Source organism: Haliotis rubra, unplaced genomic scaffold (assembly GCF_003918875.1).
Source record: "Haliotis rubra isolate DU_JTF1 unplaced genomic scaffold, ASM391887v1 Scf1079, whole genome shotgun sequence".
Classification (NCBI taxonomy): domain Eukaryota; kingdom Metazoa; phylum Mollusca; class Gastropoda; order Lepetellida; family Haliotidae; genus Haliotis; species Haliotis rubra.
In genome coordinates, this window is record NW_025764980.1 from 93,805 (window position 1) to 112,373 (window position 18,569).

Below are 18,569 nucleotides of genomic sequence, written 5' to 3' on the forward strand. Positions count from 1 at the left end.
AGTGTCTTGCTTGATAGCATATCTTCACACCCACAGTTTGGATTGATGCTGACAATATTGACCACTAGTGTTGGGAATTGGTTAAAATCTCATAATTGATGATTGGTTCATTACAACCGATCAATCATCGAAAATACTTGGTTCGCATCATTTATCAGATTTTCCTGGTTATGTTTGTTTGCACAAAAGCATAAAGAAAAAACATGTAGTTCTTTGGGGGTTTTTGCAAATTGCTCAACTTTAAAAGATGACTAGTATGTTAGGAACATAAATCTTTTGGGGGTCTTTAAGATAAATTCAATCATGACTTGGACGAACTTGTAGTGCTCATGAAATGTAACAGACAAAACCAACCGTGTGAAAGCCAACAAGTGTTCCAGAATTGTTTGTGTTCGATCATGAGAAAACATGATCGATTGCTTGGTCGTTTAGTCTCTGCAACCACTCTTCGATTATTTCAATTAATCGGACCACCACTATTGACCACTGCATTGTCTGGTCCAGACCAGATTAATTATGGTTTAAGGTTTAAAGGAACAAATGACGTTGACATGCTAAACAAATGTTGCCCACCACCACCACCACAAACAAAATTATGAAGACAAAAGGTTTTGCCTTTGACTTTTTCAGAATCTTGTGTTCATGTCTTCTTTCCAAAGTGGTGAAAAGAAACTTTGTGATAGGTGTCACTGGATAATGGTTTGGTATTTTTGTTCGTGAATTACTAAGCTTAAATATGAAAAACCTACCTACAGTTTAGAAGCATAACTAGGGTTTAGAAAACCAATAATGTAGAAGATGGTTTTCTGTCACCATTTGCTAGAGTTCTGTGATTGTAGGTTTGAATCTCATAGTCATCCTGATTATAATTCCAGGTTTGTCTGCCCCATAACTTTGTCATAGGTTTAGTTCAGCAGGCCAATCATAGAGAGCTTTTCAGAAATGTTCATGACTGTAGCTGACATTTTAAGTAAAAAAGTCTCTTTTATTTTCTTTGTTTCAGGGCCCAGAGAATGCATTATCTGATATGGTGTCCAACCTAATGAATGGACTTCTAGGAAATGTTCCTCATGGTAAGGGATCATCCTTCCTGCTTTACTCATAATGATGCTGACTAGAGTTGGTCTTCAGTAACCCATGCTTGTCAGAAAAGGCGACTAGTGGGAGGTGGTTAAGCTCATTGTCTTGATAGATGCATGTTAACGTATCCCAGTTGCATAGATCAGTTGCATGATGTTAGCTGCTGTTATGTCTGGTCGAGGCTGTATTACAGACTGCCATCATATAGCTGGAGGGGTGGTGACGTAGCCTAGTGATTCAAGCGTTAGCTCGAATATTACTAAAAGCGACCTTATGTTAAACTCTCACTCACTCACTCACTCACTCACTCACTCACTCACTCACCATCACTCACTCACTCACTCACTCACTCACACATATACTAATAGCTGGACTATTTGCAAGTGCGGCTGATAAATGTCATCATATTTACAGCCTGCCATGATAAAGCTGGATTATTTCTGACTGCAGAGTTAAAAACAAATAGACATTCCTGTTATAACTCTGTGGGAATTACAGGTAAGAATGGTTTCTCAGCAGCCTCTTCTATTTGCAAGTGGCAAGGATGGTCAGACTTGGTCAGGGTAGGTTGACATTTAATACAAGTCACCCTGAGCATGGCAAAGCAGACCACCCAGGTGAGCTCTGGCAGGCCTCAATGCTGACATGGGGCATGGGGTAGCCCGATGTGTACCATGTGTGAAGCCAATTTCTGGTGTTCTCCCGCCATAATATTCCTGGAATATTGCTAAAAGCGATGTAAAACCATACTCACTCACTCATCACTCACTCACTCACTCACTCACTCACTCACTCACTCACTCACTCACTCACTCACTCACTCACTCACTCACTCACTCACTCACTCTCCACTCAAGACAACCCCTCCCAAGTGGTCAGGTTTGTTGACTTGGTTGTTAGCATGTGAGGACATTGATTGCTTCACAGTACCAATCACTAGATTATCTGGTCAAGACTCGGTTATTTACAGGCTAACAACCCGTGAAAGTCCAGTTTAGAAGGAACCTTCAGTAACCCATGCTTGTTGTAAGAGGCGACTAACGGGATCGGGTGGTCAGGCTCACTGGCTTGGTTGACACATGTCATCATATCCCAATTGCGCGTAAATCGATGCTCATGCTGTTGATCACTGGATGGTCTGGTCCACTCGATCATTTCCAGACCGCCGCCATATGGCTGGAATATTGCTAAACTCACTCACTACAGGCTAACATTGTGGCGTTAAGTACTTCATGTGTATAATCTATTAATCCTATTTATTACTTACATTATGTTTCCTTATTGTTGCAGGTCCCCCACGATCAGCCCCAGCCTCAGTCGCCCCTGGGGGTCCCACCTCAACACACCCTGCCCATGGAGCCGCATCAAGCCGAGCCACTACCCACACGACCTTCTCCCAACCTGGCCCCATCCCTGCCAACCCCTTTGCCTCCCTCCTGCAGGGCACTTTTGGCCCCATGCTGGGACCCCGTGCACCAGCGCCCCCTACTGACAATCCAGGGAGTGCACCGGTGCCACCAATGATGCAGATGCTTCGAGACATGCTGCAGTCAGCAGTAAGTTCACTTACAAACTTGTTGCACCACTACAACTAGTGATGGAACTATTAATCAAATAGTTGGTCAATCAATTGATCTTGCTTGCATCAGTGATGAACTTAGGAGACTGATTGATATTCATCAAAAAAATGAAACATCAAATTGAACTTTAGAAAGTATGTCTCTTATTGTTATGTTTTGTTAATCAAAACATAATCAACTGATGCGTCTCCTGACTCGTAAAACTGCAATGTTACCAACATACTTGTGTGTGTCTCAACAGGAAGTATCCTCAGTGTCTTGTTCTTAGAATTTATCAGTGTGTGTTTCTTAGAATTCCCATCTGTGTTTGATGGAAAGAAATGGCCATTTAGCTTCTGCTTGTGATAGGTATGTGGTTAGATTTAAAAACAATGTGCATGGATAGTTTTTTGCGAAAACAGCCCCCTACAAAGAAATTTTTGTGTGTTTATATTATAAGTTATCACATCGTGTCTTGGGAAATATGGGCTTTTATCAGTCCCTCAGGACGATGTGATAACGCATTTATCTAGCCGAATGTTTTTACTAAATCAAAAGAAAACAATACGCATCGAATCAACTTGTTGACAACAGCTGATCGATTGACCTCAATGCAGCGCACGCTACTAAAGGCTTTACGATGCATGCTTTTCTCACTTCGCTATGGTCACCGCAGGCGTGGCGGGATAATATGACTTTTGTACTCCCTGCTCATGGATCGTGACGGGTGTACATGGTATTTTATCAGAGTCACGTGAACCAATCAAAACTCGACATTCTTACATGAGGCTGGATAATCAGTTTTGTTAATATAGATGTGACCAAGTGGTTGAAAATGTTTGTTGACAAGGTTTCTGTTCACCACATTGGTAATAATGTAGACACCCTATTCTTGGTCTGATCTATTGTAGAAATATACTCAATCAGTTTCTCTATGAGTGACCTAAAACATTCTGCAGTGACATAAATGGAAACGCTTTCTCCATTTTGTGAACCCTCCATTTGATCCTTCTTTCAGAATCCACAGAGTCAGCAGCCCCAGCTAGTCAGCCCCCAGCTCGCTGAGGTCCACCTGCCTCCTGTGCCAGGCCCCAGGTGTCAAGTCGGATCGATGCATTCACACGCCTGGTGTCGGGATTGGGTCACATGAGTCGAGCTGCCACAGGCCAGGAGGAGCAGGATACGGCACACTACACTTCCTGTCCACACTTGGCTGTGACACTCCTGCCACCACGCAGTGGTGAAGGTCAGTCTTTCACTTGGCTTAGTTCCTGAGGACAGACTATGTCCCAGGATTTCTAATTGGTTTCAGTGATGGAGTTCCTGGTCAGAGTATATATTCTGGGAATATTGATAAAAGTGGATAAGACCCTTTCATTTTCTTCCTACAGCCTGCTCTTGTCTCAGGCTAGGTGGGTCCAATGGTAAGAGTGTTTGCATGTAATGCCGGTACTGGTTTGATCCCTCATGCATACTTTGCCAAGGCCATTGTATGTGTGATATTGCTTTGAAGTGTGAAAAAAAAGGCTCTCTCTCACTGTATCATTTTTGTTGTTGCAGGGTTTATCAATGAGATATTCCAATGTCTCTCAAGACCACATCACCTTCTCGATTTGTTCCAAATCCTTCTTTGGCCACCCAGAGCCCCTAAACCGGCTCCATAGACACCACCGCGGGAGTTCATCACGACGAGGAGGGTGTTGCAGGGAGCTGAGTACAATGAGAGCCAGGGTCTGCAAGAGGGGCGGAGCATGTCATGCTGGACATGGACAGTGAGATTGAGGAGGCCGTGGTACCTGCGTGCAGGATTTGCTAAATACCGTCCCTGTGTGATCAACTACATACTGTCACTGTGGTGATCAACTAAATACCGTCACTGTGGTGATCAACTAAATACTGTCACTGTGTGATCAATTAAATACTCGTCACTTTGGTGATCAAACTAACCCTGTGTGATCAAACTAAATACCGTCTCTGTTGTGATCAACTAAATACCGTCACTGTGGTGATCAACTAAATACTGTCACCGTTGTGATCAACTAAACACTGTCACTGTGGTGATCAGCTAAACATACTGTGGGTGATCAACTACGTGTGATCAACTAAAATACACTGTCACCGGAGTGATCAACTAAATACTGTCACTGTGGTGATCAACTAAACTGTCACTGTGGTGATCAACTACATACTGTGACTGTGTGATCAACTAAATACTGTCACTGTTGTGATCAACTAAATACTGTCATTGTATGATGATCAACTAAATACTGTCATTGTATGATGATCAACTAAATACTGTCACTGTGGTGATCAACTAAATACTGTCATTGTATGATTATCAACTAAATACTGTCACTGTGGTGATCAACTAAACACTGTTCTGTACAGTGGTGATCAACTAAACATTGTTCTGTACGCGGGTGATGTAACTAAGCACTTCTCTGTAACTGTAGTGAATTGACTGAAATACTGTCTGTAACTATAGTGATGTAGTTGTTGTGTTGTGACTGAAATACGATCTGTAACTATAGTGATGTAATGGTAACCATGGTGATGTGATGGAAATACTGTCTGTAACTTTAGTGATGTAATGGTAACTGTGGTGATGTGATGGAAATACTGTCTGTAACTATAGTGATGTAATGGTAACCATGATGATGTGATGGAAATACTGTCTGTAACTATAGTGATGTAATGGTAACCATGGTGATGTGATGGAAATACTGTCTGTAACTTTAGTGATGTAATGCTAACTGTGGTGATGTGATGGAAATACTGTCTGTAACTATAGTGATGTAATGGTAACCATGATGATGTGATGGAAATACTGTCTGTAACTATAGTGATGTAATGGTAACCATGGTGATGTGATGGAAATACTGTCTGTAACTATAGTTATGTAATGGTAACCATGATGATGTGATGGAAATACTGTCTGTAACCATGAATGTAACCATGTAACCGGAAATGCTGTTTTATCACTATGGTGATGTAACTGACATACTGTTTCATAAGTTTGGTAATGGGAAAAAGTCTCTGTAACAAAGGTGCTGTAACTGAAATACTGGGTCAGAATAGTGGTCAAGTGTAACTTTCATACTGTTTTGTCACTATTTAATTGAAAACGAAATCTTGTTCTGTCACTTTAACTAAAAATACAGCATTGAAATCAAACTCAGTTATTCATTTTCATGCCAAGATGATGTGTTTGTTTGCTGCAGGCCTGTGTGGTGACAGTGAAGGAAGGAATAGACCTCAAGCAGTCTCTAAGGGATCTGTTCACCAGAACCTGGTGAAGATCTGCAGGCAGGTGATGGACTCCCCAGGTAGGTGGCAGTGGCAGACTGCAGATCACCACTGGCCATTCTCATGGTTATTGATGTACAGGCGGTGGGGTAGCCTAATGGTTAAAGCGCCGCTATTCGTCACCGGGGCTAAGGTTCAAATCCCCACATGGGCACAATGTGTGAAGCCCATTTCTGGTGTCCCCATGCGGATGTTACTGAATATTGCTAAAAGCCGCGAAAACCAAACCTTCAGTCAGTATTGTGTACAGAGATATATGGAGGTCTGATATTCCAGACTTTGGCGCCATTAGTTTTATGGACCTGCTTCACCCCAGCTCTTCAGCCATGGGGCGGTGGGGTAGCCCAGTGGTTAAAGCTTTTGCTCATCACGTCCTATACCTGGGTTCGATTCCCCACATGGGTACAATGTGTGAAGCCCATTTCTGGTGTCCCCCACTGTGATATTGCTGGACTATTGCTAAAAGCGGCATAAAACTAAACTCACTCACTCACTCACTCACTCACTCACTCACTCACTCACTCACTCACTCACTCACTCACTCACTCACTCACTCACTCACTCACTCACTCACTCACTCTTCCAGCCACACCCGGATGTAACTAGAATACAGTGCTGTAAAACCCATTTCATTCTCCATTCAGCTGAGTGTGCCTTTATGACAACCCTCAAGTGATGCCATGGTTAAAACCTCAGACTTGAGCGAATGTTATGTAGCAATTTTATCTCATACAATTCACCCGCATGGCACAGGTGACAATGTAAGAGGCAACTTACAGGATTAGGTAGTCAGGCTAGTTAACTTGGTTGACACATGTCATTGTATCCCAATCGATCGATGCTCATGCTGTTGATCACTGTATTGTCTGGTCCAGACTTGACTATTTACAGACCGCCGTCATATAGCTGGAGTGTGTCATCACATAAACAACAAATAAACATAGGTTACAAGATCTAATCCTCTAGTTCCCAAAGTCCTCTCACTGTCAGTGTGAACGTAAAGCGGGTGTGTCTGTCAACAAGGCATCCTATTGTTGGTGTATATCAGACCGGTTACCCTGAGGTGGGTTTCGGGCTTAAGCTGCACCGTATAGAAACTGTATCCTTCCTGCTCGACACCACCAAGGTCTGGCTCGAGTCTCAACAGATACATACATAGGTGTCACCATCATAAATATGGATACATGGGCATCATGATAGTATATATATACACATACAGGTGTCATTATCATAAACATACACATACATCATGCACATCATGATTCCATCATCATTCCATTAACCACCTGTGTCTGATATGACATAACAAAGGCAATACTGTTGGGGTAGCCTAGTGGTTAAAGCGCTATTTTCGCCACAGCGTCCGGAGGAAGCCCGGAAGACCCGGTTCGAATCCCCACATGGGTACAATGTGTGAAGCCCATTTCTGGTGTCCCCCGCCGTGATGTTGCTGGAATATTGCTAAAAGCGGCGTAAAACCAAACTCAGTCAGTCAGTGATATGACATAACAAAGTGCAATACTGTTGAGTAAAACCACTCACTTAAGTCTGGGCTCACAAGCACGCTTCAATACACTACACTGCACGCGTCTCATATGGCGAAATATTTTCAAGCCACTCACTCAATTTCACTCACCTCACTCACTCACTCACTCACTCACCACTTTGTGGTACTTTTAGTGAATGATGCCGACTTCGGACCCAATCTGCACGCCCGTGTGCGGAGGATGCTGGAGGAGTTTGTGGTCCTGACCTCCGACTCTCTGGTAGATGGCGCTCCTGGCTTGGAGAGGATGCTGCACTCGAGATTGGTAATCACTTCATCTAAATATGGACTTTCATAAAACTGTCATCAACTACAGATTGCCAGGGTGGCCCAGTGGTTAAAGCTGGAGACAAGTTGAACATCTGGGATCTATGTCCTAACGAGGATTCATGGCGTCAGGCTTGCTGGACTATTGTTGGCATGGATGTTAAAACATACAAAGATTTTACAATTTGTGTTTTCTTATATGAATTTGTATTACCAAGATAGTACTGTTGGGTTTTGTGTCAAGAAGCCAAAGTTTGTCTTTCAGTAGGACAGAGCTCCAGATAAGATTTAGCTCATGTGGGTACTGTACCCACTGTATTTTTTTGGAGTGGGTATTATGAATGTTGAGTGGGTATTTCATTTTCCGTTACCCACTGCTTTCAAATATGTGCGTATTTCAGTCATTTTACTCACCTAAGTATTATGTCATTGAGTAAGTTTACTAAGCAGGTATGTTCTGCCTTATGTCATACCTAATCAAAACCAACTTAAATATAATGGAAATGATTTCATAAAAAATCACTCATCCTGTACTGACAGTACAACAGTACAACTTGATAGCAATCGATGTCATTTTCATTACGCAAGCGATTTTTATAAATATATTCCGTACGCATTTGCTTTAAACCTTTTGGGTATCTAACATTTTAAATGCGTAATTGGTACGCAACAATTATTTATCAATGCGTGCTTGGAAATTTTCTATGCGTATTTTACCTGGATACGCAGCTTATCTGGGGCTCTGGTAGGATATTAAAAAATCAGCTATTATTTGTAGAGTTTTACAAATGGAAGAAGCTTGTACCTCAGCAGGCAATAAATGTAAGCAATATTTCGAATGAACTGTATAAGATGCACAAAATCATCACATACTGCTGCAAATGGCAGGGGTATAGGTTGGCTTCCTGGGCTCTGTTCTAGAAAATCATCTTAAGCGGCCTTCACATGGCAAACTTAAGTTTGACAACACATTTTGTTGAAATTTTAAAAGTTGTCAAACTCACGCTTTCACATGTCAAACACATATTGTCAAACTTTTGTGTCATGTTGAGCGCCATGTCTCTATCGGTGCGGTCGCGTGACATTTTCATTGACTGCGATTGGTTGTTTCTGTTGTTTGCCATGTGAAGGCCGCTTTAGTGCTACATTGATCGTAAGTCTATGTGTTAGAATGGGAGTTGTGATCACCTTAGCTCTAGAATTGCTTCAAGAAACGGGACCCAGGAATTCTGGGAAAGAAGTTACCTAAAACCTCACTCTGTCGTGATGGGATTTTTTTCAGCGAAACTTGACAGCTGGTATGAATCCCCTGATCCAGCAATGGATGGTTACCATGACGTCACAACAGCTCCACAACTTCAGTGAAGACATCAGTGTGTCGCGATCTGATGTTCAGCGGTACCTCGTCCGGCGGACTGCAGCCGCAGCCAAACCTTCAACCAAAGAGCGTAGTGAGTCTCCAATGGATACGGAAACAGTAGCCGAGGGGGCAAGTGCTGCTCCATCACAGGTAGTACGAAGAAAAGTATGTGAAGTTTATTCAATCAAATTATAGTAGTATAGTAAGTAGTATACTAATTTATCTCTGCCTCAAATGGGTGTTTACCGTGACAAATCTGCCTTTACATAGATACCATATGGATCAATGCCGACAATTTTTATTCTCAAGCAGCCAGGTTTACAGTTACTTTACCATCACCTCCTACTGGGTACCCATTCACTGATGAGTGAAAGGAGAACATATTTGGAACAATGTTTATAAAAAGGCCACTTGTATAGCACTGAAGTCCACACCACACAGGCATGCTCTAAGCACATGCATCATAATGGACATTATTACTGGAGCTGTGAGGGCAGAATGTTAATAGTCATATGACTTGTCCCACTGGGTACCCATTTTCTGCTGGGTGAAAAAACCTACTTAACTATGTCTTGCCTATTGCGTAAGTGTACCTGAGGTGGTGGGCGAGCTGGCTAAAGCGCCAGGCCAGTGATCCAGCGAGGTTGAGGTGACGGGATCGAGCCTACCTGTGACCGGGTGTAAAAACCTTGGAGTCAACTTTGTGTGAAGACTCTTTCAGTGTTGTCACAACCCCTAGTGTACAGAACACAACCCTGTGCACTTAAAAGAACCCACGAATCCGTTGTTATATGACTAGATGGTGGCCACATGAATACGTGCAAACGCCTAGTTGCGGGTACAGCAACGTGCGGTGAATATGGACAAAGTACTGTGACTATGTGTCCCAGTCCACCCAGCTGTGAATGGGTGCCTCGTAAGGATGAGAAAACCGCAATAACTCGGTGCACCTAGTGGCTGCAAGAGTTGTATGCTCCCCGGGGAGTTGAGATTGATAATACGATGTGCCATTGAGTTTGACATCCAGTGATCGAGGGGAAAAAATGTCAGCGCCTTGAGCATGTATTAGATACATGGATATGTGCGCTATATAAATATCCTATAATAATAAATAAGTCTAGTGTTTATGTCTTACTCAGTTTAATCTCATTGTCTCAAATCCCACTTAATTACCTCTAAATCCAAGCCCAGGTATGTCTGCATTGTTTTCATCAAGGTGCTAAACTAGACTACATCATTTTAGGTTGGCAGTGTAAAATTCAATATATTTCCTAAACAAGGTGCTAAACAAGACTACATCATTTTGGGTTGGCAGTGTAAAATTCAATATATTTCCTTATCCTGACTATTTATTATTGCTACTCTCTCCCACCACTCCAGTATGCATGTACACTGGCCCAAGACCAATCCAGTGACTTATCCCTCTCTCCTTTTTTGCCGAACACAATAGTTGTAATCCAAGCCATCCTATCAAAATTATAAAGTATATTTACCCTTTTTTCGCTTGAATCATATTTTAAGCCTTTTATTCACCATATCTACCACTTATTTGGCATGTAAGTATGATTTACCTGGAATATTGTGGAAGGAGGCCTGATCGCCTTCTCCCTCCCTAACTTGGGGCTATTGATGACCCTCTACTTGAAAATTTCCTTGGTTTATATTTTCAATTATTAGCCAGTAACCTTTGATGTTTGGCAAGAGACAACGTGTAATGTATCTGGTGGTTAAAGGCGGTGACTTGGTCCGCTGTATTTGTACCTCAACAGCATGGTGCTCGCAATATCAATCACTAGTATGGGCCAAAAATTCAATTGCTTTGATAATGATGCTGGAATATTGTTCGGTGAAGCAACAACAGCCCAAGCCAAAACTTTCCACTGGAGCTAGTCAACAGCTGTATGTTGTTGCTGTTCCAGAAGCCAGCAATACCCCCCAAGCCAACAGGAAACAGGAAGCCCGCCCTGCCTCCGCACCCCCGGTGTCAGCTCACGTTAGAGCCGAGGCAAGCGGCCATTCATAAACGGAGCTGGGTCGGATGGGGCGTCGCCGTCACACAGCGCATCCCCCTCATCTCCACCCACAGACGAGGATGATTCATGGCAGGCTGTCTTGCCAGCTGTAAGTGTCTGTGTTTAAATCATACACAATGATATCTTTTGTATGGTTTCGTGGTTAAAAGCACAAGTGTGACAATGATCTTTGGGTTATTAGGAACCATTACGTTTTATTGTTAAAAGTAATTTTGAATTGTTCAATGTGTATTTTTCTTTGAAGTTGAAAAGAAGGCACAATTTAGAGATAATAACATGTTTATATTCCATGATATAATTTAGCATGTTAGGGGACAGGGATTACACAATTTGCTATACAGAGTTGCTTCCCTTGAGTGCCAGAAACCTAAGCTCATTTATTAGCAACATCGTTTGTGCTCGTTGTAAACAGCATAAGGCCTGCATTGGGAGATTGTCCCCCTTACATACCTGTACATACTGACAAAGAAAATCAGTAAATTATTATTGAATTGCTCTGTCCTAAAATGTGATTGTGTAACCTTCACTTATGATTTGTTGAAACCTTTACATGCTCCATGGTTATCCCCCTTGTTTGCCTGGCAACCATTCTCTTACAATTCTCTACCAAGCATTTTCCGTCACATTTAAGATAATTTCACTGCTTGAATTATGTCCCTTCCAGGATTGGGTCCCAATCATCAACCGTGATATTAACCGACAACGGGAGAATGGAGCACCACGCCCTCTCAGTGATATCTATATGCAAGGATTACCTGCAAAGCGCAGAAGGGTAAGTTTGTTGGTGACCACCTGCAGCGATTGTGCAGAATTGATCTTCAGTAACCCATGCTTGTCGTAAGAGGCGACAAATGGGATCGGGTGGTCAGGCTCGCTGACTTGGTTGACACATGTTATTGTATCCCAGTTGCATAGATCGATGCTCATGCTATTGATCACTAGATCGTCTGGTCCAGACTCGATTATTTACAGATGCGCCGCCATGTAGCTGGAATATTGCTGAGAGTCTTGACATAGAACTAAACTCACTCACTGACCCTTGTCTTAAAAGATAGGATGCCCTGGTGGGCAAGTGGATAGGAGCATCTGCAAGGACAGCAGATGGTCAGTGGTTCGATCAGGCATCCAAATGATGTTAAAAATGGTACTTCCTGCTGTTACTCTGCCTGGTGCTCAGCATTAAGGGGATTGAACAGGGACTGGGTGCTCAGTCAGTCCAGTGTTTCTGAGAGGGGTATTCATATAAATACTACAGTATGGTATCTAGGTAGGCTAGTTAATCTGGATGAGTACAAGCTGTCACAAGAACCCACTCACACATTACACACTCATAAACTCACTCTCACTGGGGCGGTAGGGTAGCCTAGTGGTTAAAGCATTCGCTCGTCACGCCGAAGGCCTGGGTTCAATTCCCCACATGACTACAATGTGTAAAACCCATTTCTGGTGTCCCCCGCCGTGATATTGCTCGAATATTGCTAACAGTGACATAAAACCCAACTCACTCACCCTCTCACACTCACTCACCCTCTCACTCTCACACTGACACGCAATGTTCAATTTGACGATTGTGTCCAGTTTAACCCGATACCATAGATGCTTGCTATCACCAGACTCAGATTATTGGTGAGGGCTTAATTTATGCACAGAGTTGCTTCCCACTTTAAGCTGACTTGCCATTAAATGAAATATTTTTTTAAACAAGCTAAATACCAAACTGGTTCACATTTCTCCACCAGATGATGGCTCTGGAGAGAGGCTGCAACTGGAACAAACATGGCTGAATACATCCCCGACTCCATCGATCTGAGGCAGCAGCTGCAGCGGTGTCCAGCCAATCAGCAGCCAGGGAAAACCTATCCAATGAAGCATCAGAAGAGAGTGAGCTGCAGCGTACGCGTTGGAAGAAGAAGTCAAAGAGTTTTGACACAAAGACTTCAAAAGCGAGACCGATTACAACTCGGATAAGTTTCCCAGTTCAAGAAGGAGTTCTTTAAGAACGGCTGATCGTGAAGCTAGGCTGTATGTGTATGTGGATGTGCTGTTTTAAGCACACTGTGTGTTGTACATCGTACATACCCGTATCTTCAGCTTTTAAAGCGGTGTTTTATTCAAAACACATATGCTCCCAGTTTTACTCAGTTTCCAAAGGGACAATATTCTTTTTTATTTCATTATTTTATCATGTTGAGAAAGATGGAAAGTGGTTGCCATTGCTAGAACATGGTCTTCGATACTACAACCTCTCTTGGAGGGAAGAGACTTGTGGTGGAACAAGGAAATGGTTTTCAGGTGTTACTGTCAGACTTGCCTTCATAGTTTGGGTAGACAGTACTTAAAGGGTTAATTATGCTTGCAGTCAGAATAACATGGTAGTTCACATTTTGGAAAAGAATTATTCAAGACAATTATATTTATTTAATTTTACTTCTCAGATGCTGTTTTCACAACAACAATAAAGTTTTAACCCTGGGTTCCTGAATGGTCTGCACTGGATATAGGTTATGTCTTATTAATTTTGGCAGTTTAATCAGCGAAAAGTATGCATAGTTTCAACAAGTCTGATCCTTAGAAATGGTACTTTAAAACAAGCAATTTCAAAAATAGCTAAGGTAGTTTCTGTTGGAAATGTTGAAATGACTATTGACACTGGCAGATCCCGTGGGACATAACTCTCTCTACTTATAACAGAGACAGATAAATGGATGTCAGTTATCGGAGTATTATAGTAGTGACCTAATTATCTGGTTTAATGTGCCACGTGATCTGTGTCTGATAAGTGTGTGAGTGATGAAAGTGTCTGATCACTAAACTGTGTTTGTATCGTGTGTCTGATCTCCGTCAACTGTGGACATACACTGGTCTGCAGTATGACTACAGGGCGTATCGATATGTTGTATGGTTTCAGGGCATAGCTTTATGCTACATGATCACAAGGTACTTCATGTGCTATATAAACACAGGGCATATGGATGTGTATGACCATGATCATATGGATATGTATGACCATTGGCATATGGATATGTATGACCATTGGCATATGGATATGTATGACCATTGGCATATGGATGTGTATGACCATGGGCAGATGGATGTGTGTGAGCATACAAATATGTATGACCATGGGCATACAGATATGTATGACCATGAGCATATGGATATGTATGACCATTGGCATATGGATATGTATGACCATTGGCATATGGATATGTATGACCATTGGTATATGGATATGTATGACCATTGGCATATGGATGTGTATGACCATGGGCAGATGGATGTGTGTGAGCATACAAATATGTATGACCATGGGCATACAGATATGTATGACCATGAGCATATGGATATGTATGACCATTGGCATATGGATATGTATGACCATTGGCATATGGATATGTATGACCATTGGCATATGGATATGTATGACCATGGGCATATGGATATATGTTACATTGCCACAGGGCATATCTGTTTCCTGTATGACCACAGGGCATATCGACATCTACTGCTATATATCCACTAGACATGTATTAACTTATATCAGCATGTAATAATAAATCATTACATCTGTGCACCTTTGTCCAATGTACTCAACTAATGTCTCTGACATTTAGCAGAAACATATTGTCATTTGATCTTTTTGAATATCTTAATATGATCAATTATATGGAGATAAATACCCCTGTCTTAACTAAATGTTGATGCTTTGCTGAGGTACAGTAACCTGGGAAATGACTGTACTAGTCTTCCTCCTCTGTAACGGATACATCGTTGTGATATCAAGAGGTACCTCACAGAATTTATTTTAATTTATTGACGTTATTGAGGCTTGCGTAGTACACTGTGGTCTTCATGACTCAACCCCTATGTCTGTAGTTGGGTCAGCCCTTGGAAGCTGAAGTCATGACCGTGCATGTTTCGTTTTTTTGCCTGAGTACAGTTGCACTCCCAGAAATGAGAAAATTAACAAAATTTGATTATCAATCCAAATAATTTATTTGCATCTGTTCATGTTAGCATATGATTGTATCAATATTTCCAGGGGTAGGGCTTGTCCTACTCCGGTAGTCAGCCAGGTGCAATACGTGACCTGTCTGATGGTCTTACATTGTGTCTCAGCATTGATCATACTATCGACCACTAGTTTGGTTTGACCGGCCTAGCAGTAATTCCAGGTTCACATGGCAGTATTGCTGTCAAAATATGAGATGTCCGTTGAAAGTTCAGCTGGGAAACAAACACAAAATGACACATAGACTACAACTGTACAAAGGGAGATAATCCAATCCAGTGTGATTTGACCATGATTTCTCTGCATGTGTGAGTGGAGCAGATATTCATTCAAACGTCCTTAGCTTGAGAAATAAACATTGTTGTATGTGAGGTTCGTCTTTTTTGCGTCTTGTTTTTTGTGGTATCATATACTTCATTGAAATTCATATGTACTTCAAACGCTGATTGCAATTGCTATTTGTGAAAACGAAGGAACGATGATGTAATCTTGATAATCTGCCACCCTGAGTCTTGATGGATCGTCTTCATATTGTTGGGACAACAACTCTAGATCATTCACCAACAAAGCTATGGTTTAGAAGTGATCTTAATATCTCACTAACTTGACAAAGGAAATCGCTCGCTCATGTATGTCATCTCATAGGAATGCTTTTTCTGGTAGCTCATTCGAAGTGACGCCATGTGGTGTATTCATGTACAGTATTTAACGAATTAAAAGGCTCCTTCATTGCAGGAAGAAACACAGCAGACAGGAGATTTTCAAGTAGGCCACTGTTTTGATGAGTTGCATTTGGCTGTGTAGAGTTATGTCCCTTAGTTGTGTGGATCCGCTGGTCAAGGGTTCAAATCCTCAAATCACCCAGATCATGATCCTTGGTGTGTCAGCAGAATACACATGCTCCGACCACAACAAAGTAGAAAATATGACATGATCGAACTGAAATACTGTTAAAGTTAGGGGTGTTGAGTAGACTTGTGGTTAAAGCATTGACTCATCTCACCGAAAACACAGGTTTGATTCCCAACATGGGGCACAATGTGTGAAGCCAATTTCTGGTGTCCCCCTGCGTAATATTGCTGGAATATTGCTAAAAGTGGTGTAAAACTAAATTCACTCAATCACTGTTAGCTGCGATGGAGATTCACAGACACATGTTGATAGGAATTGCTGTTTTTATATAAAGATGAACAAATTGGTGTTTCAGGTACCTTTTGCTAGTATATACTTGGAATTTCTTCAATTTATTCAAGCAAATACAGTCGAAATTGAATGTTTGTGTTCTTATTATATACCTGAGGAATGTCTTGATGCCTACATTCAGTATTGCAGTGGACTCGTGCTTTGGAAGTGTCTACAGTAACAGAAAGGGTCTGCAGTGATGTCTGCATTGTTCTTTTTCAGGGTGATAATTGCATTTAACTTCTTTAAATCTGATATTATACTCAAAAAGTAAAACTAAAGAACAAGATTTTTTTTTTCTTGTGACTGTAGTTAATTCATCATGACATCAGATTAGCCCTAGTCACAGAAAAAAGAATGAATCTGGGTATTCCTAATTATTTGTTTTCAGTGGTATACTAAAGGGCCTAGATTTTCGAAGCTCTCTTAAGCTAAGATAAGTAAGTAAGTTAATGTTAATGTATAGCACTTACGACTATCTTAGCGCTAAGAGAAAAGCATCTAAGCCAAACCCTATAACCTACTCAGTCCCAACTAAAGATTGATAGGACACATGATATTCATTAATAGTATCTACATTAATGTACATTTTTTAATTTTATTATTTAGTTTAAGAGGTTAAATGCAGTTGAGTCGTTAGTATCCAGGAGACTACTATTTATAAATCTTAACTGATTGATGAAAGTTGTTTTGATGGCAAGGGGAGACAACCCAACAAATCTACGGTTATTTGAATGCATGGTTGTTTGGTGTCTGTGCTGTAAATCCTGCACATTTTCTTTACTAATTATTATTATGATGATGACTATTATTCACCAGCAATAGCAGATAGGTTTGTATATAATAAAGAAGCTGTCTTGTGAGTATAGTGCTATGTATGTCTGTGTTTAAATTGAAACAAAAAAAGGAATAAATTTCTTGTAAATATGTGACACATGTAGTTCCTGTTGTCTCATTTTGCCTCCGGATGTGGATTGCATGGACACAATGACTGAGTACTGGATTGTACAACCTTGGAATAGTTCATCCTCAATAATACAATGCGATTTTATAGGCTACATGATGCATTGTCATAAGAGGCGGTCAGGGTCACTGAGTTGGTTGACACATATCATTGTATCCCAATTGCATAGATCGATGCTCATGAAGTGGATCACTGGATTGTCTGGTTCAGACTCGAATATTTACAGACTGATGCCATATAGATAGGATATTGCTGAGTGCAGCATTATACAACAAACCAACCTACTTTTATTTTTGGGTCCAATGTGTGCAGCCCATTTCTGGTGTCATGATATTGTTGGAATATAAAACTAAACTCACTCATTTCCTTTATTGTTCCTACAACATTTCAGAGCTACTGCTGCATCCATCAAGTGAAAACTGAGTAAGCTGAAAGTGTCAACAGGTACATAAAAATATCAGCATGTGGGTACAAATACCAGCATGTGATTGACAAGTTCTAAGCCTCAAGGAATTGTGTAACAGTTAAATCTTCTGTTATAATTACTGAATGACATCATTGAGGTTTAGCCACTTTAATTTGAGCTGAAAAAATCTCTTTGCTGCAACAAGTCCCGTAAATGAGCAGGGGTAAGTGATGTTTGGAAAGTGGTCAAACATGGGGAACGTGCACTTCAAGTTATTGCAGAAAAGGGCTGAACACTAGGAGCCACACATGTGGATGTGATTAAAACTACAGAATGATGACCGTTGCTATGCCACCGGTGGGCAGCAGAGTTTAAGCATCACTAAGAGAACCTTGAATATGGATGCCACTTTATTCTTTGGGTGGTTTGTTGCATGTCAGTCTGCCCCAGTGGCGTGGATTGGTGCTCATAATAGCAACCACTGGATTGTGAAGTCTACCCTCAGATGCTAAAATATGGTACTTGTTGGTCCTGCCTAGCTCAGCATTAATGGGTACAACAAAGGACTGGTCGGACTCGGAGTCAGTATGTCTGAGTGGGGTATTCATGCTTCACTGCGGCATGGTATCTCAGTGGGCTAGCACTATAAAACCAGCTTCAGTCTGGACTAGTACAAGCAGCCACACCTATGCACATACACACGCATGCATGCACGTCATGAATGAGCGAAATATTATCAAGCACAACGTTAAACCCATTTCACCCTCACCTCACCTCTACCCTCAGTTATGAACAGGACTCCCTCATATAGTTGGGGTATTGTTAAAATGAGTGTTAAGCAACAAACACACAAT

The 18,569-nt window shown here is 41.5% G+C and overlaps 1 protein-coding gene across 3 annotated transcripts in view; it reads left to right on the forward strand.

Annotated features, from left to right (window-relative positions):
- The window catches only part of LOC124280838 (mucin-5AC-like), a 36,867-nt gene extending 21,753 nt beyond the window's left edge, over window positions 1-15,114 (forward strand). For 2 of the 3 annotated variants that reach the window (XM_046716838.1, XM_046716822.1), the window contains exons 14-23: window positions 1,004-1,073; window positions 2,371-2,636; window positions 3,658-3,885; window positions 4,200-4,431; window positions 5,861-5,965; window positions 7,626-7,756; window positions 9,041-9,283; window positions 11,038-11,239; window positions 11,816-11,923; window positions 12,891-15,114. In XM_046716838.1, coding sequence (XP_046572794.1) covers window positions 1,004-1,073; window positions 2,371-2,636; window positions 3,658-3,789 — 468 coding nt within the window. In that variant the 3' untranslated portion in view covers window positions 3,790-3,885; window positions 4,200-4,431; window positions 5,861-5,965; ... (3 more) ...; window positions 11,816-11,923; window positions 12,891-15,114. The remainder of the gene's footprint in view (window positions 1-1,003; window positions 1,074-2,370; window positions 2,637-3,657; window positions 3,886-4,199; window positions 4,432-5,860; window positions 5,966-7,625; window positions 7,757-9,040; window positions 9,284-11,037; window positions 11,240-11,815; window positions 11,924-12,890) is intronic. The other variant, XM_046716830.1, reaches the window with a different exon arrangement.
- Window positions 15,115-18,569: the final 3,455 nt, after the last annotated feature.